The sequence below is a fragment of the Nothobranchius furzeri genome, chromosome 13 (genome assembly GCF_043380555.1).
Source record: "Nothobranchius furzeri strain GRZ-AD chromosome 13, NfurGRZ-RIMD1, whole genome shotgun sequence".
NCBI lineage: Eukaryota > Metazoa > Chordata > Actinopteri > Cyprinodontiformes > Nothobranchiidae > Nothobranchius > Nothobranchius furzeri.
Window position 1 is genome coordinate 55,371,626 of NC_091753.1, and position 19,381 is coordinate 55,391,006.

Here is a 19,381-nt window from a genome sequence, read left to right on the forward strand (position 1 = left end):
TCATTCATCCACACACAAACAGGTGGTGATGAGCTACAATGTAGCCACAGCTGGCCTGAGGCACACCGACATAGGCTTTCCAAGCACAGGCTCCACCGGTTCCTCCGACCAGCAGCAGCAGGCAAGGTGAGTTAAAGTGGGAGTCAAGGCATGGGTGGAGACTTATTTCAACCAGACTTCCTGTTAGAGAAAAATACCTGGAAAAAAGATGCTGCCTGGAAGACAGACAGAGCGGCGCTGAGGGAATGTTTGGCAGCACCCCCCTCAACCCCCTCGTTTGTGCTCTTGGGAGTTTCTCTGTCGGAAAAAACAGTTGTTAACTAGGGCATGCACACTGTGTTTGGTCATGTGCACACGCCAAACGGCAGACTCGCCGTTCAGGAGAAGAGCAGACACAGAAAGTGACTGCAGGAAGGAGGATTTCCAGTTCAGTAGAAAAAAGGAGAGGGGGACGTTTATCTTGACTCATTCACTGCCAGCCGTTTCCTGATCGGTAAAGGCCTTCGCTGCCAGCGTTTTTCACTGTTTTTTTTTAAAGTCACAGAACGTTGCGTGCTAGGGTGATGTCAACGCCAAAACAACCTAAACAAAGCGGAGACTCACCTCTTACATCAGGAAGAATCCGCGCGTTTTGAGCTTTATCCGTTCTTTCATAATCCGTTGTTGAATTGTGATCGGCCGACGCTTTTCCAGTTCGCGCCTCACTTTTTTTTTACAGCAGCGGCCCAAAACGATCTAACAAATGGATGTTCTGCTTCCTGATCACATGACGTGTGATGTATGCGGATGAAGATCGGCTTTAGAGCTGAGATGTTTGTTCTCACGGTGCGGGGGCTCGTCCGACGCCCACACAGTAAGAACATGCAAATGACGACTTTAGCCATCATTGACAGTGAATGAGTTAAGGAGGCGAGCGTCTCTAAGAGTCAATGTGTCATGTCAGCAGGCAGGAGTAGACTGGTTTATCTGGCAATCAGGCACTGTCCCAGTGGGTCACTTGCCCAGCTTGGGCCAACCAAAGACCCCAGCGCACCCCCGCTCTCACGTTCGGTCGGAAGGAGTCCGCAAACAGCGGCAACTCTACTCCCCCCACTCTGAGGGCCAACACTCCGTATAAATGCCATGGCCGATGTTGGTCCCAGTCCACTTCTGTCAGCAGGTGAAAGGTTGAGCCAGGTGGATGTGCAGCGAGACTCGGCAGAAATCCAGTACGGTACAGACATCACCCTGCATGCACTACAGCCATCAGCTGTGGCTGATTCTAAATCAATGTGGAGCAGAGTTTTAACCTGAAGATGGAGATATTACAGTTTTGGGCTGAAATATTACATTTAAAGTAAGTTGCACTATAATGGCAAATTGGTGATCACACAAACACACTGCACTATTAACCCTCCCACTGTCTTTATGGGTGACCCCACGAGGAAAGTTGACCATTGAGCAGTATTGATGGTGGTTTATCCCTTGAGGTCCACGTGGCAGGGGTGAGGTGGCGCTCACTCCTCACCCCTGCCACGTGGACCCAAGGGATAAACCATCAGTCCTGCTTAATGGTCAACTTTCATCGCAGGGTCACACCCATTAGGACAGTGGGAGGGTTAAGACGCTCATCTATAGAGGTTTTCAGAAAAAATAAGTTAATTTGGGTGTTACTCGCTCTTTAAGCATCTTGCCCAAAAACACAACAGCAGCATTCTCTGGCAGAGTCGGGATCAAGCCTGCAACCTTCCAATTGCTGGACAACCCACTGTACCTCCTGAGCTGCTGCGGCCCCTAAAATACGGAGGAAAAAGGAATTTTGTTTAAAGTTGATTAATTAAAACTGTTTTGCAAAGATATTGTTTGGTTGTTTAATGATGCAACACAGCAAAACACAAAAAGAAAAAAAAACGTCAATAAGGAAATGTTTCTCTTTTGCATCGGTTACGTAACAAGGTACCGCTGCACATCAAAACAAAACTTTCCGCTCACATTAAAAAATAGACGCCGGAATTGAAAACTGTCGGACTTTGAGATGGAAGATGCTGCTTTGATTTTGTAAAATTAAATACATTTTTAAATGAGTTTTATCATATCCTGACGTGAAGGTGGGCTTTTACACTGCTGACAGAAAAAGATGTGAACACTGGTCTGAAATAAATGTTAATCTGAGGCACATAAAATGTCTCGTCACCAAAGCTACCTCACTCTACAACAGATGTATAATCCAACACGTCATTTAGCTCAGGTACCCATTTAATGTTGCACAAGTCTCTCTCCGTGGTCTTCAGTTCAGCTGAAGACGTGCACACGTCCTGATGCGTTTCCGCCCAACAAGGCGTTCCTGGTGGGGTGGAGGGCGGTGACGGACAGCACCGTGTTCAGGTTCTCCTCGTCCGTGAAGGTGTGCAGGTGTTTGCCGCTCTCGTGGAACACCTGCACCCTCCGAGGCCTCATCATGCTCCCCACCACAAAGCAGTCCTCCTGTTTGGGGTCCCACACGGCCGACAGCTTCGACAGCCAGCGGCCTGTCTGCATGTCGTGTCTGCAAACGCCAAAAAAAACTCGGGTTGTGTGTTGCTCAAAAATGCAGCCGTGTTACGAGTCGGCCGTGTGGACGTACCTGACGGACTTCAGCAAAGGAGCATTAGAGGATACTAAAGATGTGTCGTATATCCTGTTAAATAAATAAATAAACTTAGACAGGGGTCGACTAAACAGAACAACTATTAAAACCACTGTGCTTGCTTCACCTGATGTAGTTATCCATGCAGGTGGTGAGGACCCGGTTTCCAGTGGACGGTGAGAAATAAGCGCTTGTGATGCTTAAAGTGTGGCCGGTCAGCTGGGACACTGGCTCGCTTTTGGTCTTCTTCAGGCGCCTGCTGTCATAAATGCCCACTACCCTGCAGAAATATCTACTTTATAACACAACAGTCCAGCTGACATGAGAGACTAGTGGACTTCTGAGTCGTACCGGCTCTCTGCAACAGCGAAGTACTGCATCTGCAGAGGATGGACACTCACGCAGCGGAGAGTCTTCGGGTCAATGGGGTGGATGGACTCATGAGAGTTTCTGCAAAGGAAATCATATTCTTACAAATGTCTTATTCATCCAATTATAGGTGTAAAATGCAAGCAGCAGTGATTCTACCCTGGAGTCCGTCGATCAACGATGGCTACCTCTCCAAACCAATTCCCCACCACAAGTGTCGAGCAGTCGTGCGACAAGAAGGCAAACGTTTTCAGGCCATCACTGATGTTATACACCTGCAGAAATGGACAAACCTGTTACACATACACAGCTGCTAAATAGTATCTGCACCATCAAAATGTTTCGTCTACCTTTGCTTTCTTGCACCTAAAGGTTTTCAAATAACTTCAGCTGAGCCTCCCTGCTAAGGTCTATTCAGGGGTTCTGGGGAGGAGGGTCCATCAGATAATCGAACCTCAGATTCAGGAGGAGCAATGTGGTTTTTGACCTGGCCGTGGAACACCAGCTCTATACCCTTAGGGGGGTCCTGGAGGGTGCGTGGGAGTTCGCCTAACTAATCACGTGTTTTGTGGATTTGGAGAAGGTGTTCAACTGCGTCCCTTAGGAGGATCTGTGGGAGTACGAGGTAGCAGATCTAACTGGCTCCATCACCTAGAGACTGTGGTCCCCTAGACTCACTCTATCAGTGTTTGGAGCAAGTTAAAGAGCGGGTCAATTGAGCCTCGGAGTCCTTCTCCACCCACGTATCAATTTTAAAAAATGCAACATTGGTAGGCGTTGCCTGGAGGACCGAGAGGGCGGAGCCGCGGCAGTGACGAAGACGACGGCTAACTAGACGATGCTAGCTCCCTTCACTCTATGCAGTTATTAGAAGTGGAGGATGTTTCTCCCCCTCCTTACCCAGACACTCGAGAAGAAAGGGACCAAGTCTATTTGGAGGAGACAAGCGGACCTGAGCCTTATTGTTGTGAGCTTGTGAGTTGCCTGTAACTCCCAGAACCGACCCAACAGAACCACCTCTGAACGTAAGTAGCCGTTAGCCATAGCATTGGATTAGCTGCAGGGTTTGTCTCCACGGCTCTAGAGCTAGTATTCAGCATGTTTTAGAGGTTTATCTGCTTCAGCACACCTGGTTTTAATCAGCAACAAATAGCTGAGCTGCTTAACAGTTAATCTAACCTGTTAAAGCAGGAAAATCCACTGAAACATGCTGGATAGCAGCTCTCCGGTAGCTCTGGGCTCAAGTTACAGTCTGCTGCATAAAATTATGAAAATGCCCCATGAGAAAATTATTCTGTAATGTGTTCAGCCCACTAAAACTGCCCTGGTTTATTTATTTACTGATAACAGCTGCTCTCTTGGTTCTAGGTCCTCTGGTGTCTGCAGCTGGTCTCTGGTGTCTGCAGGTGGTCTTCTCTGCTGGTGTCGTCAGGATCAGGAGCTTCCAGAAGAATGTGCCTTTCAATGACTCTTTCCCCCTTATTTGTTATATTAATTAAATAAATCTCAATTTATATATTTCCTGTTTTTGTTCATGTCCATAAATACTTAAACATGCTTGAAATTAAAACGAGCTTTTAACAGTGAGGTGCTAGTTTAATTCATCACAATAGAGCAAGTTAAACATGCATTGTGATAATTCAATTAATGTAATTTATAAATATCCATTAAAATATCAAAACTGGAATCTATATGAGATATTTGGCAGCACAAAAAAAACTTGTCAAACACAATATTTATTATAATAATTGTGGGCAGACAGGAGACAGAGCTGATGGAGGTTCTCAGTCATCGAAGGATGGCTGAAGGCTTTCCAGGAACAGGAGATGTGGTGTTGTCTCTTCTCTCTCTATTCTGCCAGATGAGCTGATAGGTTACAGGTGTGTGAGGACATCCTCATGCTGTCATAACCAGATGACATGAGTTATCAGGTGATCAGCCAGGCTAATGATGAGTTGCAGAAAGACAACAAATTCAGGACAGTGTACAATATGTGGTGTTGCTCACCTTATGTGCTCTTATAGAATATTAACGTGTGCCTGCCTCATGGTGTAGAGTCCATATTTTGCTGAGTGTCCTGCAATAATGCAGGTTATTAGTTAATATACTTTTGATAGCAAAAACAAAATATTTAATGTAAAAGTTGTTTTCCAGGTGAATCAGCTCACACGTCACCACCAAGTGTCACAGGGGCAGAATCAGTAGCCTCCGTCATGATGTAATCACATACTTATTTAATTGTTAATATCTTAAAAATTCTGAAATGTTTTAATTTTTTTTTTACCTTGAACAGTTCACTGAGCTTGCACTGTCACTGAGGTGGAAGCTGGAATCAACAGCAGACACCTCACACCTTGGTCTTTTCAGGGGGTGTGGCCGCTGCTCTGGGACCTTCTGGAAGATGAATTTTCATCATGGTCCCTGTGGGTCACCAGACACACTGCGGCTGTGAACTCCATTCTGACTGGCTATGTAAAAACAAAGAAGCAGCACATTTATAAATGTTTAAAAGAGCATAAAATCACGTGTAACAATAATCTGTAAAATAAATTAAAACTAGAAGGTAATAATAAAATGTTTACATAGAAGATTATTAAAAATAATTCACCTTTGCTACAGGGAAGGTTTCACGTCAGCCTGGACAAGTGCATTCTTGCAGCTAAATCAGTCTGACAGCCAGTGTCTTGGGTAGATTTAGCCTGAAAAAAAAATAGAAGCACATTGTTGTTGGGAGTTTATAAAGTCAGATAATATACAAAATAATCTCCTATATAGGCGCTTTATAACATTCCTAGTGTGTGATCATTATAACGTAAAAGTCAGTCACATATGATGTGGAGAGCCTGAAATGCGACCTCCTGAACAGAATTCCTTACAGAACCTGTTCACAAGCTGGATTTCACGCTGTAATGCTGTCTGTCAACTAGTGCTGCGTCAGTTAGAGCCACTGTTGCAGAATTGCCGACTGACTAGCTAAAGGAAGTGAACCACGTCTCTCAGACTTTGCATTTAGGTAGGGAATTGTCTTTAGAAGATGTTAAAACGTTTATTTAGCTGACTCACCTCAGACTGGAGCCCGCCGTGGTGGGGGAGCAGAGTCGGTGGGCTGCATCTAAATCGCGGAAGAGCCACGGTGGGCAGCCTCCCTCTTCAAACGGAGACGTGCAGAATCGCGGGTAAAATGCCCACAGAGTCACCGCAAGCATACTACACTACACCTACTCACCAATACTAAGACGATATGGAGCACTAAACCCGAAATACTTTCCCAATTACACTAACAGCCAAACACTAACTAAACTACAATATCCAACAGCCAAATCTAACACTAAATAAGTATTTATAACACTAAAAGATATGCTAAGACTAGGAAATGCTAATGCTATATGCTAATGCTGAACTACCGCTGACCTCCTACGCTCACTTGCAAATCCAACTCCCACTCGCCACAGGGCGTGGCCGAGACGCTCGTTGCTTTTATAACTTTGGCACGGAGCTGCTACGTAGTACTCTACTGGTTTACGTAGTACTTTACTCTTTAGCAATTGGCTAAAATTTATTCAAAATGACTCAAATTCTATGTTTTCAGCTGAAGGTGGCGCATTACTGTGGTTTTTAGACAGAATTTTTAATTTTTAAAGAAAATGCACCAAAATGCTAAAATAAAGAATGCACACATTTAAAACACTATTAGACACTCATTTATACAGTTCATCAGCAAAAAAAAGTTAATTTAGACGTTAGAGCAAGTAACGTCTAAATTAACTTTTTTTTGCTGATGAACTGTATAAATGAGTGTCTAATAGTGTTTTAAATGTGTGTATTCATTATTTTAGCATTTTGGTGCATTTTCTTAAAAAATTAAAAATTCTGCCTAAATACCACAGTATAGCTCCACCTTCAGCTTAAAACATAGAATTTGACTCATTTTGAATAAATTTTAGCCAATGGCTAAAGAGTAAGATACTACGTAATCCAGTAGAGTACTACGTAGCAGCTCTGTGTCAACGTTATAAAAGCATCGGGAGTCTCGGCCACGCCTTGTGGCGAGTTGGGAGTTGGATTTGCATGAGAGTGTAGGAGGCTAGCCGTAGTTCAGCATTAGCATATAGCATTAGCATATCCTAGTCTTTAGCATAGCTTTTAGTGTTATACATACTTATTTAGTGTTAGCTTGGCTGTTGGATATTGTAGTTTAGTTACTGTTTGGCTGTTAGTGTAATTAGGAAAGTAGTTCGGGTTTAGTGCTCCATATCGTGTTAGCATGGTGAGATGGTGTAGTGTAGTATGGTTGCGGAGCTCTGTCGGGTTGCACTCCTTTCCGCTGGACTTAGAAATTAGGCGCCAGTGGTTGCGTGTCTGGAAAAGATTCAGCTCCCGCCTGGTGCTGTAGTTTGCAACCAGCATTTTACCCGCGATTCTGCACGTCTCCGTTCCAAGAGGGAGGCTGTGCCCACCGTGGCTCTTCCGCGATTTAGATGCAGCCCACCGACTCTGCTCCCCCACCATGACGGGCTACAGTCTGAGGTGAGTAAGCTAAATAAAAGTTTTAACATCTTCTAAAGACAATTTCCTACCTAAATGCAAAGTTTGAGAGACGTGGTTCACTCCATTTAGCTAATATCAGTCTGCACTGCCTTCGGGCTATTTTGTCAAGTTCACAAAATGTGGAACGGGATGTAAGGTTAGAATCAGCGGCGAATCGGAACATATCTCGGAACATATCTCGAAGCCCTGGCCGACAAAACGGTCCACATGACTGTCAGGCTCAGAGAAAATTCGGGTTGTTTTTGTGTCAGTCGGTAATTCAGCAACAGTGACTCTAAACTGACGCAGCACTAGTTGACAGACAGCATTACAGCGTGAAATCTAGCACAGCGTGACCCGGTTCCGTGAGGAATTCTGTTCAGGAGGTCGCATTTCAGGCTCTCCACATCATATGTGACTGACTTTTACTTTATAATAACATCACACACTAGGAATGTTATAAAGCGCCTATATGGGACAGTTTCTTTTGTATTTTATCTGACTTTATAAACATCAATGTGCTTCTATTTTTTTCAGGCTAAATCTACCCAAGACACTGGCTGTCAGACTGATTTAGTAATCTGCAAGAATGCACTTGTCCAGGCTGACGTGGTGTTACCCGTAGCAAAGGTGAATTATTTTTAATAATCTTCTATGTAAACATTTTATTACCTTCTAGTTTTAATTTGTTTTACAGATTGTTACAAGTGATTTTATGCTCTTTTAAACATTTATAAATGTGCTGCTTCTTTGTTTTTATAGAGCTCACAGCCTCAGTGTCTTGTGACACAGGGACCATGACAGAAATTCATCTTCCAGAAGGTCCCAGAGCATCCACACCTCCTGAAAAGACCACGGTGTGAGGTGTCTGCTGTTGATTCCAGCTTCCACCTCAGTGACAGTGCAAGCTCAGTGAACTGTTCAAGGTAAAAAAAAATTAAAATATTTCTGAATTTTTAAGATATTAACAATTAAATAAGTATGTGATTACATCATGAAGGAGGCTACTGATTCTGGCCCTGTGACACTTGGTGGTCACCACCAGGTGGTGACGTGTGAGCTGATTCACCTGGTAAATAACTTTTAAATTAAATATTTTGTTATTGCTATCAAAAGTAAATTAACTAATAACCTGCATTACTGCAGGACACTCAGCAAAATATGGACTCTACACCATGAGGCAGGCACACGTTAATAACTCTATAAGAGCACATAAGGTAAGCAACACCACATATTATTTTTATTACTGTACACTGTCCTGGATTTGTTTTCTTTCTGCATGATTTGTTTTCTTTCTGCATCTCATCATTAGCCTGGCTGATCACCTGATAACTCCTGTCATCTGGTTATGACAGCATGAGGATGTCCTCACACACCTGTAACCTATCAGCTCATCTGGCAGAATAGAGAGAGAAGAGACAACACCACATCTCCTGTTCCTGGAAAGCCTTCAGCCATCCTTCGATGACTGAGAACCTCCATCAGCTCTGTCTCCTGTCTGCCTACAATTATTATAATAAATATTGTGTTTGACAAGTTTTTTGTGCTGCCAAATATCTCATTTTGATTCCAGTTTTGATATTTTAATGGATATTTATAAATTACATTAATTGAATTATCACATTGTCGCATGTTTAACTAGCTCTATTGTGATTAACTAAACTAGCACCTCACTGTTAAAAGCTCGTTTTAATTTCAAGCATGTTTAAGTATTTATGGACATGAACAAAAACAGGAAATATATAAATTGAGATTTATTTAATTAATATAACAAATAAGGGGGAAAGAGTCATTGAAAGGCACATTCTTCTGGAAGTTCCTGATCCCGACGACATCAGCAGGAGACCAGCTGCAGACACCAGAGGATCACCTGCAACCAAGAGCAGCTAGTATCAGTAAATAAATAATGAAATCAGGGCAGTTTTAATGGGCTGAACACATTACAGAATAATTTTCTCATGGTATATTTTCATAACTATGCAGCAGACTAGCTTGAGCCCAGATCTCCTGGAGAGCTGCTATCCAGCACGTTTCAGTGGATTTTCCTGCTTTAACAGGTTAGATAAGCTGTTAAGCAGCTCAGCTGTTTGTTGCTGATTAAAACCAGGTGTGTTGATGCAGATAAATCTCTAAAACATGCTGAATACTAGCTTTTTAGGGCCATGGAGACAAACCCTGCAGCTAATCCAATGCTATGGCTAACGGCTACTTACGTTCAGAGGTGGTTCTGTTGGGTCGGTTCTGGGAGTTACAGGCAACTCACAAGCTCACAACAATAAGGCTCAGGTCCGGTTGTCTCCTCCAAATAGACTTGGTCCCTTTCTTCTCGAGTGTCTGGGTAAGGAGGGGGAGAAACGTCCTCCACTTCTAATGACTGCTCAGAGTGAAGGGAGCTAGCTTCGTCTAGTTAGCCGTCTCTTCGTCACTGCCACGGCTCCGCCCTCTCGGTCCTCCAGGCAACGCCTACTAATGTTGCAGTTTTCAAAATTGATACGTGGGTGGGGTAAGACTCTGAGGCACACTTGACATGCACTTTAAGGATTGGATGCAATCAAACTTCCTCCAGTTAAACAAAGACAAGACGAATTATTTTCTTTGGAAACAATCAGGATAAGATGGAGGTTATTACTCAACTTGGCTCCAGAAGGATAAAGACAAAGACTCGGGTTAAAAATCTTGGTGTCATGATTGATTTAGACTTGAGCTTCACTGGTCACATGATTAAGGCAATAACTAGATCAGCGTTTTATCATCTTCATCTATGTCCAGACCAGACCTGGGGAAACTCGTTAATGTGTTCATCTCCAGCAGGCTGGACTATTGCAACAGTCTTTTGACTGGTCTTCCCCAAAAAAGCTGTGAAGCAACGGCAGCTTATTCAGAACGCTGCTGCTAGAGTCTTAACAGGAACCAATGGGCCATTCCCATCTGTACCGGGTTGGCCCGGGCCGGGTAGCCCCAGTCGGCCCCAGCCTGGCCCGGTTGATTCCACACATCCTTGTCTTAAGCCCATGTGGCCTGATTCTACCCACCAATCAGAGGCTTGCTCTAATGGAAGGTGTGAATGGGCTGATTCTACCCACCAATCAGAGGCTTGCTCTAATGGAAGGTGTGAATTGCTGTCAGCAGTGGGTGTGTTGGCCCTGGTCGGCCTGAAGCAGTACCCCTCGGGAAGAGGGCCAAGAATGAGCCTTGGTTGGCCCGGAAAAATACCAGGCCACCCAGATATGTAAACAACCTACACTACCCGGCCCGGGCCGACCCGGTACAGATGGGAATGGGGCTCAAGAGAACCGAGCACATCACTCCTGTTCTTAGATCTCTACACTGGTTACCAGTAAACTACAGAATCCATTTCAAAGTGCTTCTACTAGTTTATAAATCACTCATGGCCAGAATACATGTCAGATCTCCTCCAAGTATAGACGCCCAGCAGGGCTCTGAGATACTTAGGAAACAGTCAGCTGGTAGAACCTCGGGTCAGAACCAAACAGGGTGAAGCTGCTTTTAGCTACTATGCTGCTCACAGATGGAATCAGCTTCCTCATGACCTAAAAGGTGCCCCAACTCTAGTAACTTATAAATCAAAATTGAAAATCAGCCTATAAATAAATGTTCTTATTCTGCACGTTCTGCACTTTATTTGCTCACCCTTTAACTTTATTTCTTTTTAATTTTTAAATTGTATTTTATGTCACTGTCACGGCTGCCAGCCTTAAGAGGGAAAAAGCAGCCAGGTTCAGAACTCTGCAGCCCGGTTGTTAACATCTACCAGGAGGTCTGAACATATAACACCAGTCCTATGTGCCTTGCATTGGCTCCCTGTTTTTTATCGCATCAGGTTTAAGGTCCTCCTGTTTGTGTTCAAGGCGTTAAACACAGGGGCTCCTAAATATCTTTCCGATGTCATCCACCAGCATGTCCCGGTGCGTTCCCTTAGGTCAGCTGACCAGAGATTACTAACTGTGCCTAGGTATAGCCTGAAGTCTCGTGGTAGTCGAGCTTTGTTAGTACTTGGACCAAGTCTCTGGAATGAGCTGCCAGCTGATGTAAAACAGGCCACGTCATTAGAAACCTTTAAAGGAAGACTGAAAACACATCTGTTCTCGCTGGCTTTTGGACGTTGAAGTTGGGGGAAGTAGGCCGGATATGGAATGTGAACTGGCACTCAGGTTTTTGTACTGTATTTTAAAATGGATTTCTTATTGTATTTTTATAGGATTTATTACAGTATTTTACAGGGATTTTTTAGTGTATTTTAATGGATTTTTTAATGTATTTTAATGGTCATATCTCTGTCCTATTGTGTGGCATTTTATTGATGTACAGCGCTTTGTTTGTCCATTCTGGCCATGTGAAAGCGCTCTACAAATAAAGTTGATTTGATTTGATTTGAGGATCACCCAGCTCTGGTGGGTGACTGGACACCGCCCCTCCTCCTCCTCTCTTCCAGGCTGCTGAGGAGCACAGCTGAACTGAATCCTCCTGATGAGCCACACCTGGGATAAAAAGGCTGTGCCTTCAGCAGACTGAGAGGCAGCAGTGCAGGGGTTCTGCTGTCCTCCAGGTTTCGTTTGGTCTAACCCCGTCGTTGTGATGAGTTTTAACTTATAGTTTTAACTCTGAGTGATCCACATGGATCTTTTGTGCATGTCACCTAGTGTTGACTGTGTTTTAAGGTTAACTCGGATTTAGTTTTTAGACTTTTATCAACGTCGTTGTGTTTTTAAAACACCTTCAGTTTAGGTAAAACTTTTAATAAAGTTTTAACCAGGTGTTTTATATAGTTGATAATTTGTCTTTTAATTGTTAACCTTATAGTGAATTTTTCGTTTTGCATTATTTTAATAATGCTCGCCATCTGTTTGCTCTTGTTTTTAGAACCTTTTATCACAGTTAAACCCATTTTAAACGCCACTGTCGTATTTCTTATGTTACCCCCTCCTTCACATTTTAACATCTCCTGTCGGGGACGTAACAGTCACAATGATTTTAATGTCCTTGCTAATGGAAAGCACATTGAATTGCCTCTGTGTATGAAATGTGCTTTATAAATAAAGCTGCCTTGCCCGTCTGACTGGTGTCAGAGCTTGGTCTCATTGTCGGCAGTAAGTTGGGCTCGTTCCTGGTGAGAGCTGGACTCCACCAAGGCTGCCCTTTGTCACAGATTTTGTTCAGAACTTTTATGGACAGGACTAGACACAGCCAAGGTGTTAAGGAGATCCTTTTTGGTGGCCTGAGGATTGTCTCTGCTTTACATTGTTTTTCTCAATGTTTATTTTTTTCTCATTTAAAAAAATTTTAATCTTATTTTTTTTAAATCTTTATATATATATATATATATATATATATATATATATATATATATATATATATATCCTGTTTTGCAGATGATGTGGTCCTGTTGGCTTCATCAGAACGTGATCTTCAGCTTTTGCTAGAGCGGTTCACAGCTGTTGTGAAGCAGCTGGGATGAGAATCAGCTCCTTTAAATCTGAGGCCATGGTCTTGAGTTGGAAAAGGGTAGAATACCTTCCCCGGGTCAGGGACGAGGTCCTGCCTCAGGTGGAGGAGTTTAAGCTTCTCTGGGTCTTGTTCACGAGTGAGGGAAAAATGGAGCGCGAGATCGATAGGCGGATTGGTACCGAGTCTGCAGTGGTGCAGGCGTTGTACCGGTCTGTTGTGGTGGAGAGAAAGCTTAGCCAGAAGGCAAAGTTCTCGACTTACCGGTCGAGCCATGTTCCTACCCTCACCTGTGGTCACGAGTAGGGTTGTCACGGTAACCGGTAAAGCGGTAAACACCGGTAAAAAAGTTGACAATAAAAATAACCGTCCAGTTTTTAAAAAACTAAATTATCTCGGTGGGTTTACCGTGGCCGCGGTTTAGGCGCGGTGACCCTTACCAGCCACCGTCGCTTCTGCTGAAGTTCCCGCACACACGCACTTTTTAGTTTGCAACCAAAACTTTGAAGCTGAAATAATGGCCGAAGGCAGAGACGGCAGCGCCCAGGACATCCATCAGCCCTCAAAGAAGACTAAATCGGAAGTATGGGCATATTTTGGATTTCTGAAAAATGCTGAGGGACAGTTAATAGAAGACTGCTATCCCGTTTGCAGAACGTGCAGGAAACAAGTGTCTGCAAAAGGCAGCAACACTTCGAATCTAATGGCACATCTGCGTGACCATAACCCACGTCTCTACAGCCAGTGTAAGGTAAGTTAACATTAGCATTTTAGCTTAAATGCATGACGTGAGGACTTTTGGCTGAGGGAGAATGCAACGAGTCACTATATACTGCAGCCGCAGCGTCCTCTGCCAGCATTTAAACCGTGTCACGGACACCCCCATATTAAAATGATGTTATGCATTATGGCTCCCATGGCGCAGATGAGTTGGTCGCCACTGCTCACCCTATTATTATGAATTTAATAATGGTTACTGCTTGATGACATTTATCCTAATCTGCAATGATATGATATCATGTTAACTTGAAGGACACAAACCGAGGACGATAATATTTTCCTATTTCAGTTTGTGTAGAACAATGCTTTCTGAACATATGCAACACCGTTTAAAAAATACCGCGATAATACCGAAAACCGTGATAATTTTGGTCACAATGACCGTGAGGTTAAATTTTCATACCGTGACAACACTAGTCACGAGCTTTGGGTAGTGACCGAAAGAACAAGATCACAGATACAAGCGGCCAAAATTAGTTTTCTCTGAAGGGAGTCTGGGTACTCTCAGAGATAGGGTGAGAAACTTGGTCATCTGGGAGGGGCGTGGAGTAGACCAGCTGCTCCTCCACAATGAGAGGCTCTGGCATTCTCAGCTGACCAGGGAACGCCTTGAGATTCCCCCAGAGGAGCTGGCCCAAGTGGGTGGGGAGAGGGAAGTCTGGGTCTCTCTGTTTAGGCTGCTGTCCCTGCGACCTGACCCCGGATGTGTGGATGAGAATGGATGGATGAATGAAACTTCAGCCGTTTCTGGTAATGGGTCTCAAGCCTGATTTATGCTTCTCCGTCTGCGTCAGTGCGGAGACACGCAACGCCATTATCCGTCTTTGCGTAGGGCTCCGGCAGGCACGCAAGTACGTACGGAGTCGAGCCCACTTTTTTAAACATCCGTCGAACGAGACGGATTACGCAAGCTTGTGATTGGTCAGGACGCCGCTGTTGTTTACAGCGCCGCCATTGCAAAGAGAGCCGAGGATAACTAGCGGCAGACACGGAGAAGCTTGAAGAATACCTCGCGAAAAAAACTCTAAAAATATGAACGTTTAATTCTCCCGTGACTGGAGGAGTGAAAAGATGCGCAGCAAGCGTTTTATTTGTGGATGGAAATGACAGGAAACGTGGGTTTAGAGGTGGGGAGTGCATGAAGCGGTGGGAGAATGAGAGACAAATACGTCCGTGTTAAAAGTCTCTTATATACACAAAAAACACAATATAAACACACGATCTTGGACCGATACATGACAGGATACCACAGAACAGCGCTACGCCCTCTGCTGTCCTGCCGGGCAATTGCTTTGCAACACTCTCCAGGAGACGGAGAAGTAAAAGCGCAAAACGCTTCCGTCAATCCGTGCGTGTCTGTCCCTTGCGGAGCTGACGGAGAAGCATAAACCAGGCTTCACACTGATGTGGAGAAATGTTTTTCATTCAAGCATAAACTACCTCTCTAAGATCAAAGGTCAGCCTTTAGGATCTTCTGCTCCAGAAGAGATTTCATGGTTCCATCATATCACCAGGTTCTTAAGCAGCACAATAGTCCCAGACCATAACGCTGGCACCACCATGTCTGACTGATGGTGTGTTTAGTCCCACATGAACAGGACACGCACCTTCCAGAAAGTTCTGCTTGGGTCTTGTCAGTCAACAGAATATTCACCCTAAAGTCCAGGGGAGCCTGGCAAATGCGAGATGAGCCTTTTTTTTTGTTTAAACGCAGAAGTTTTGTATTTTTTGTCGAATCGTGACCTCTGACCTTATTTTGAACAAAGCCAGTCCTGAAGTTTACGTTTAGAGATGTTCAGCCACCTTTATTCAGTGAGACAAGTTGCACTGAAGGGATTTCCCAATTCTACGAATCTGACTGCACTCAGGCCTGGGTGTGGCTGGAAAAATGTCTCGGCTTTACAAATAACGTGGTTGACAGTTAAGATGAGGAGTTTGTTTGGCTGTAATTTGGATCATTCAGCAAAACATCTGCATTAGAAAAAGAACTTTGGGACTGTAAATAATGTTTCCTCATTAAACGACACATGAAAACCACGTTTTATATTTACTGAGCCGTCTGATACAGAAAGGCGTTTCATCTGCAACATTTAAATAAGCCAAAAAATAAAAGATATAACCACTAAAGAACCCCGTTAAAATGTTAAGACGGCCTAAAGAACAAGAGATTTTAATGACTGACATACGTCATCAAAGACGGCCTTCTCCACATCCATGCAGCGCAGAGATCCATCATAGCTGAGGGTGAGCAGCTGGCTGGGATGAACGGTGGAGAACGCCATGCAGCCCACTGGACGGGTGTGAGGTTCAAAGAGCAGAACGCCATCATCGCCCCAATCAGCGCCCTAACAGAACAGAGGTTAGTTGTGACATCATCATCATCATAACCAGTGGACCTTCTCTAATGGGCCTTTCCCATCTGTACCGGGTCGGCCGGGCCGGGTAGCGTAGGTTGTTTACATATCTGGGTGGCCTGGTATTTTTCCGGGCCAACCAAGGCTCATTCTCAGCCCTCTTCTCGAGGGGGTCTGCTTCAGGCCGACCAGGGCCAACACACCCACTGCTGACAGCAAATTCACACCTTCCATTAGAGCTCTGATTGGTGGGTAGAATCAGCCCACATGGGCTTAAGACAAGGATGTGTGGAATCAACCGGGCCAGGCTGGGGCCGACTGGGGCTACCCGGCCCGGGCCGACCCGGTACAGATGGGAATGGCCCATAAAACACTAACATTAAGGTTTAAATCAGGATAATGGTCGTAAGATCTACTTCTGCCATCTAGTGGTGAAAGGCCTGAGATAACTCACCAAATTCCACAATCCCACTTTTCCCAACTTGTCTCCAGCAGCCAGCAGCAGGCTGCTGCTGCAGGGGTGAAAAGCTGCAGAGAAGATCCGATCTTTCACCACCTTTGCCACGCTGTTGGCGGTTATCGTCATCTTCTTCAGAGCGGAGCTGTACCTGTGTTCAGACGTGAGGAACTTCCTGGTCATTTACATGAAACAATAACCTGAACAGTTAAAATAAAACCAAACTGCTCTTACTTGTTCAGACTGAGTTTGGTCGTTCTCTCTTTTGTGTCCTGATACAAAAAATAAAATATTGAATCATCTGAAGAACAAAAATACATCCGACTTTTAAGTTGATGATCAAAATCTTTGGATTCAACAATTTTGTGAGGAGACACGAGTTGAATCAGGGGTGTAGGATTGTTATAAGTCCTACCTCAGAGCAGAGCTCCAGAAGCTCTGAAGGCAGACTGAAATCTTCTTCCATGTTTATTGCATCCATGAGTAGAGGACCAGCAGGCTTCTTGTCTCGATGAGACTTTAAAGCAAGAAATCGAGTCAAATCAGCAAAAGGAAAAGTACAAAATAAACAAAAAGAGAGACTAATTACAGATGTGCTTAAAGAAGGCAGGACGTGAGATTTGATACCTCTTCAAAGACCAGCGTCCCTCTGGGTTCAGGAGGAAGTGTCCATACTTCTGCTGCTTTGTTTTGGAGGCGCTGGGATTTACGAACTGGCAGCACTTCCTTCACAGAAGGCTGAGACCTGCAACCGCAAATAATTATACAATTGTAGGATTTTAAAAAGGCAGATATTTTAGTATAATAAAAAGGTAAAAGGTGGGTTTAATGACAGCCTCAAGTTTCGGCTTTTTGTTTGGAACTAGTTTGTGTAACGACTCTACTTTGGATCCTATCTGAAAAGCACTTTGGTATCATGATTTATTTTAGCCAACTAGACCAAAGGACACAAATGTATGAAGATGAGAGCAGCTGTAGGACCAACATGCACTGGGGTGGGCCTATGGTTTTGAACCAGACCGTTCAGCACTTGCAGCAATGATTAAACCCTCAAAAATAATTGTATTTTTGTTAGCTTGGTAGGATAATTAATTCCTTTTGCTAGTGAATGAACCCTCCTATGATGCACCATTTGGGATGATCGTACCTCAGCCCCTTCTGTGAACACTTTCGTCGTGTTGACCGCTTCAGGTCTTCTGTTGCCTTCAAATAAAGGAAAACATTAGACACAATAAAAAGATCATAAACAACCACAGACCAACATGACTGGACTCTTCTCAATAAAGATGAGTATTTATTTCTACTGATTCTGTTTGGATTCATTTTTGGCTCCAAGTAAAACTTGTTCCCAGCGTAAGATGGATTCCACGAGGACTTCCTCTGGTTTCCGATCCCATTTGTGGTCTTCATGGACAGGATCTGCAGTCTTCAATCCACAACTTACAGACTCTAAAGAGGTTAGCAATTGAGTACGCCGCAGCTGGGATGAGAGTTCACTCTTCCAAACCAGAGGCAATGGTACTTAACTGGAAAAGAGTGGAATGCTTGTTCCAGGTTAGGAGTGAGCCCATCTCCAGTTGAGGAGTTTACGTGTCATGGCATTTGATTTGCTAGCGATGGTGCAATGATACAAGAGATGGATCGACACATCCGGGCATCTTCACTAATGAAGTCCGCAGTGACAAAAAATGAACAGAGCAAAACGGCAAAGCTCTTGAGAGGTTTCCGCCAGAAAACGAGTTAAGGCTGGCGGATTTGGCCATGGGGGGTGGGGGTTGCGCACTCCATCCCGCAGCGCTCCTCTGTGAGAGCGGGGCGGGGTTGCACACGTTCCACTGCTGTTTCTCACCAGTATCAGCTGATGGAAGGCTCTAGTTTTGTTGCGCCATTCGTGTCAGTGGACACGGTAGGGTCGGGGAGGGGGGCGTGGCATGACGCTTAGGCCTGGTGGGCCGCCAGGCTTATAAAGCACTGGGGGAAACCTCGTCTTGATTTACTGGCCCACCAACCTCCAAACCTCATCAATGGTCAAGAAACGAGCAAGATTCTGGAACCAGGTGGCCAGGCTTTAGAGCAGAGATTCCCAAAGTGTGGTGCGCGCACCCCCAGGGGTGCGCGAGGTGAAAAGTAATGGCTGCGGAGCTCAGAGAAGTCTGTCAAAAGTCACCATTAGCGTAGCCAGAAACTCATTTGTGGGTGGGCTTAAGAAAATGTAAGTGGGCCCAATAAATGTAATTGAAAACAAGTATAATTTGCTTGTGTGTGTGTGTGTGTGTGTGTGTGTGTGTGTGTGTGAGTGTGTGTGTGTGTGGTGTGTGTGTGTGTCCTTCGCATATGCCCTAGCTCAGGGGTCGGCAACCCGCGGCTCTGGAGCCGCATGCGCCTCTTCCATCCATCTGATGTGGCTCTCTGTGCTTGTAAAATAATGAATGGATATTTAAATAAAATGCTTTATATTTTACTGCATAAATTTTACATCTGTATGACAATTCTAAATGTAAAGATTGTCTGCGTAAACCTGAACAGGTCCAACCCGGTCTTACTTTGAGACCGGGTTGACGCGTCACGCTTGTGCGTAATCATAGGCGCTTTCTGAGCTGAAGAGGATGTGAGATTCTGGGATTCTCCTCAGACGCCACATTGGAGACAGGAACAAGCACAATTCAGCCAAAGTTTCATAATCAGGGAACATTTTCGAAGTGACAAGTCTCTCTGAGAGACCGGGTTTGGAAAACTCTCGCTTCAGTGGAAGGAATCTTCCCGCATGCGCTCTGGTTCTGCAATGCGCTCCAAGCCCCTCTCCACATCTTCAGCTCGCGGTGCACC

General features: G+C 44.5%; 2 protein-coding genes and 1 long non-coding RNA gene across 10 annotated transcripts in view; 1 reads left to right on the forward strand and 2 right to left on the reverse strand.

Annotated features, from left to right (window-relative positions):
- LOC139062533 (ral guanine nucleotide dissociation stimulator-like 1) overlaps window positions 1-1,440 on the reverse strand; it is a 34,704-nt gene extending 33,264 nt beyond the window's left edge. The window contains exon 1 of the mRNA XM_070543638.1: window positions 198-1,440. The gene's annotated coding sequence lies outside the window, so the exon portion shown is untranslated. The remainder of the gene's footprint in view (window positions 1-197) is intronic.
- A 396-nt stretch (window positions 1,441-1,836) lies between these two features.
- The window catches only part of LOC107396759 (WD repeat-containing protein 76), a 79,775-nt gene continuing 62,230 nt past the window's right edge, over window positions 1,837-19,381 (reverse strand). For 3 of the 6 annotated variants that reach the window (XM_070543632.1, XM_070543631.1, XM_070543633.1), the window contains 11 exons: window positions 17,703-17,758; window positions 17,183-17,300; window positions 16,971-17,072; window positions 16,790-16,827; window positions 16,553-16,706; window positions 15,931-16,089; window positions 3,134-3,249; window positions 2,957-3,055; window positions 2,733-2,885; window positions 2,603-2,656; window positions 1,837-2,524 (listed from right to left, as the gene is read on the reverse strand). In XM_070543632.1, the coding sequence (XP_070399733.1) occupies window positions 2,272-2,524; window positions 2,603-2,656; window positions 2,733-2,885; window positions 2,957-3,055; window positions 3,134-3,249; window positions 15,931-16,089; window positions 16,553-16,706; window positions 16,790-16,827; window positions 16,971-17,072; window positions 17,183-17,300; window positions 17,703-17,758 (1,302 nt within the window). In that variant the 3' untranslated portion in view covers window positions 1,837-2,271. Of the gene's footprint in view, window positions 2,525-2,602; window positions 2,657-2,732; window positions 2,886-2,956; window positions 3,056-3,133; window positions 3,250-4,734; window positions 4,876-4,981; window positions 5,052-5,258; window positions 5,443-5,582; window positions 5,674-15,930; window positions 16,090-16,552; window positions 16,707-16,789; window positions 16,828-16,970; window positions 17,073-17,182; window positions 17,301-17,702; window positions 17,759-19,381 lie in introns of those variants that run through there. The other 3 variants (XR_011516071.1, XR_011516070.1, XR_011516072.1) reach the window with 3 other exon arrangements.
- On the forward strand, window positions 5,656-9,471 carry LOC139062536 (uncharacterized). 3 transcript variants are annotated; one of them, XR_011516077.1, is made up of 6 exons: window positions 5,656-7,501; window positions 8,039-8,131; window positions 8,264-8,427; window positions 8,502-8,573; window positions 8,648-8,718; window positions 8,814-9,471. It is a non-coding gene; the product is annotated as an uncharacterized lncRNA (long non-coding RNA). The 3 variants fall into 3 exon arrangements; XR_011516078.1 differs by having other exon boundaries at window positions 8,857-9,471; XR_011516076.1 differs by having other exon boundaries at window positions 5,657-7,501; window positions 8,648-9,471.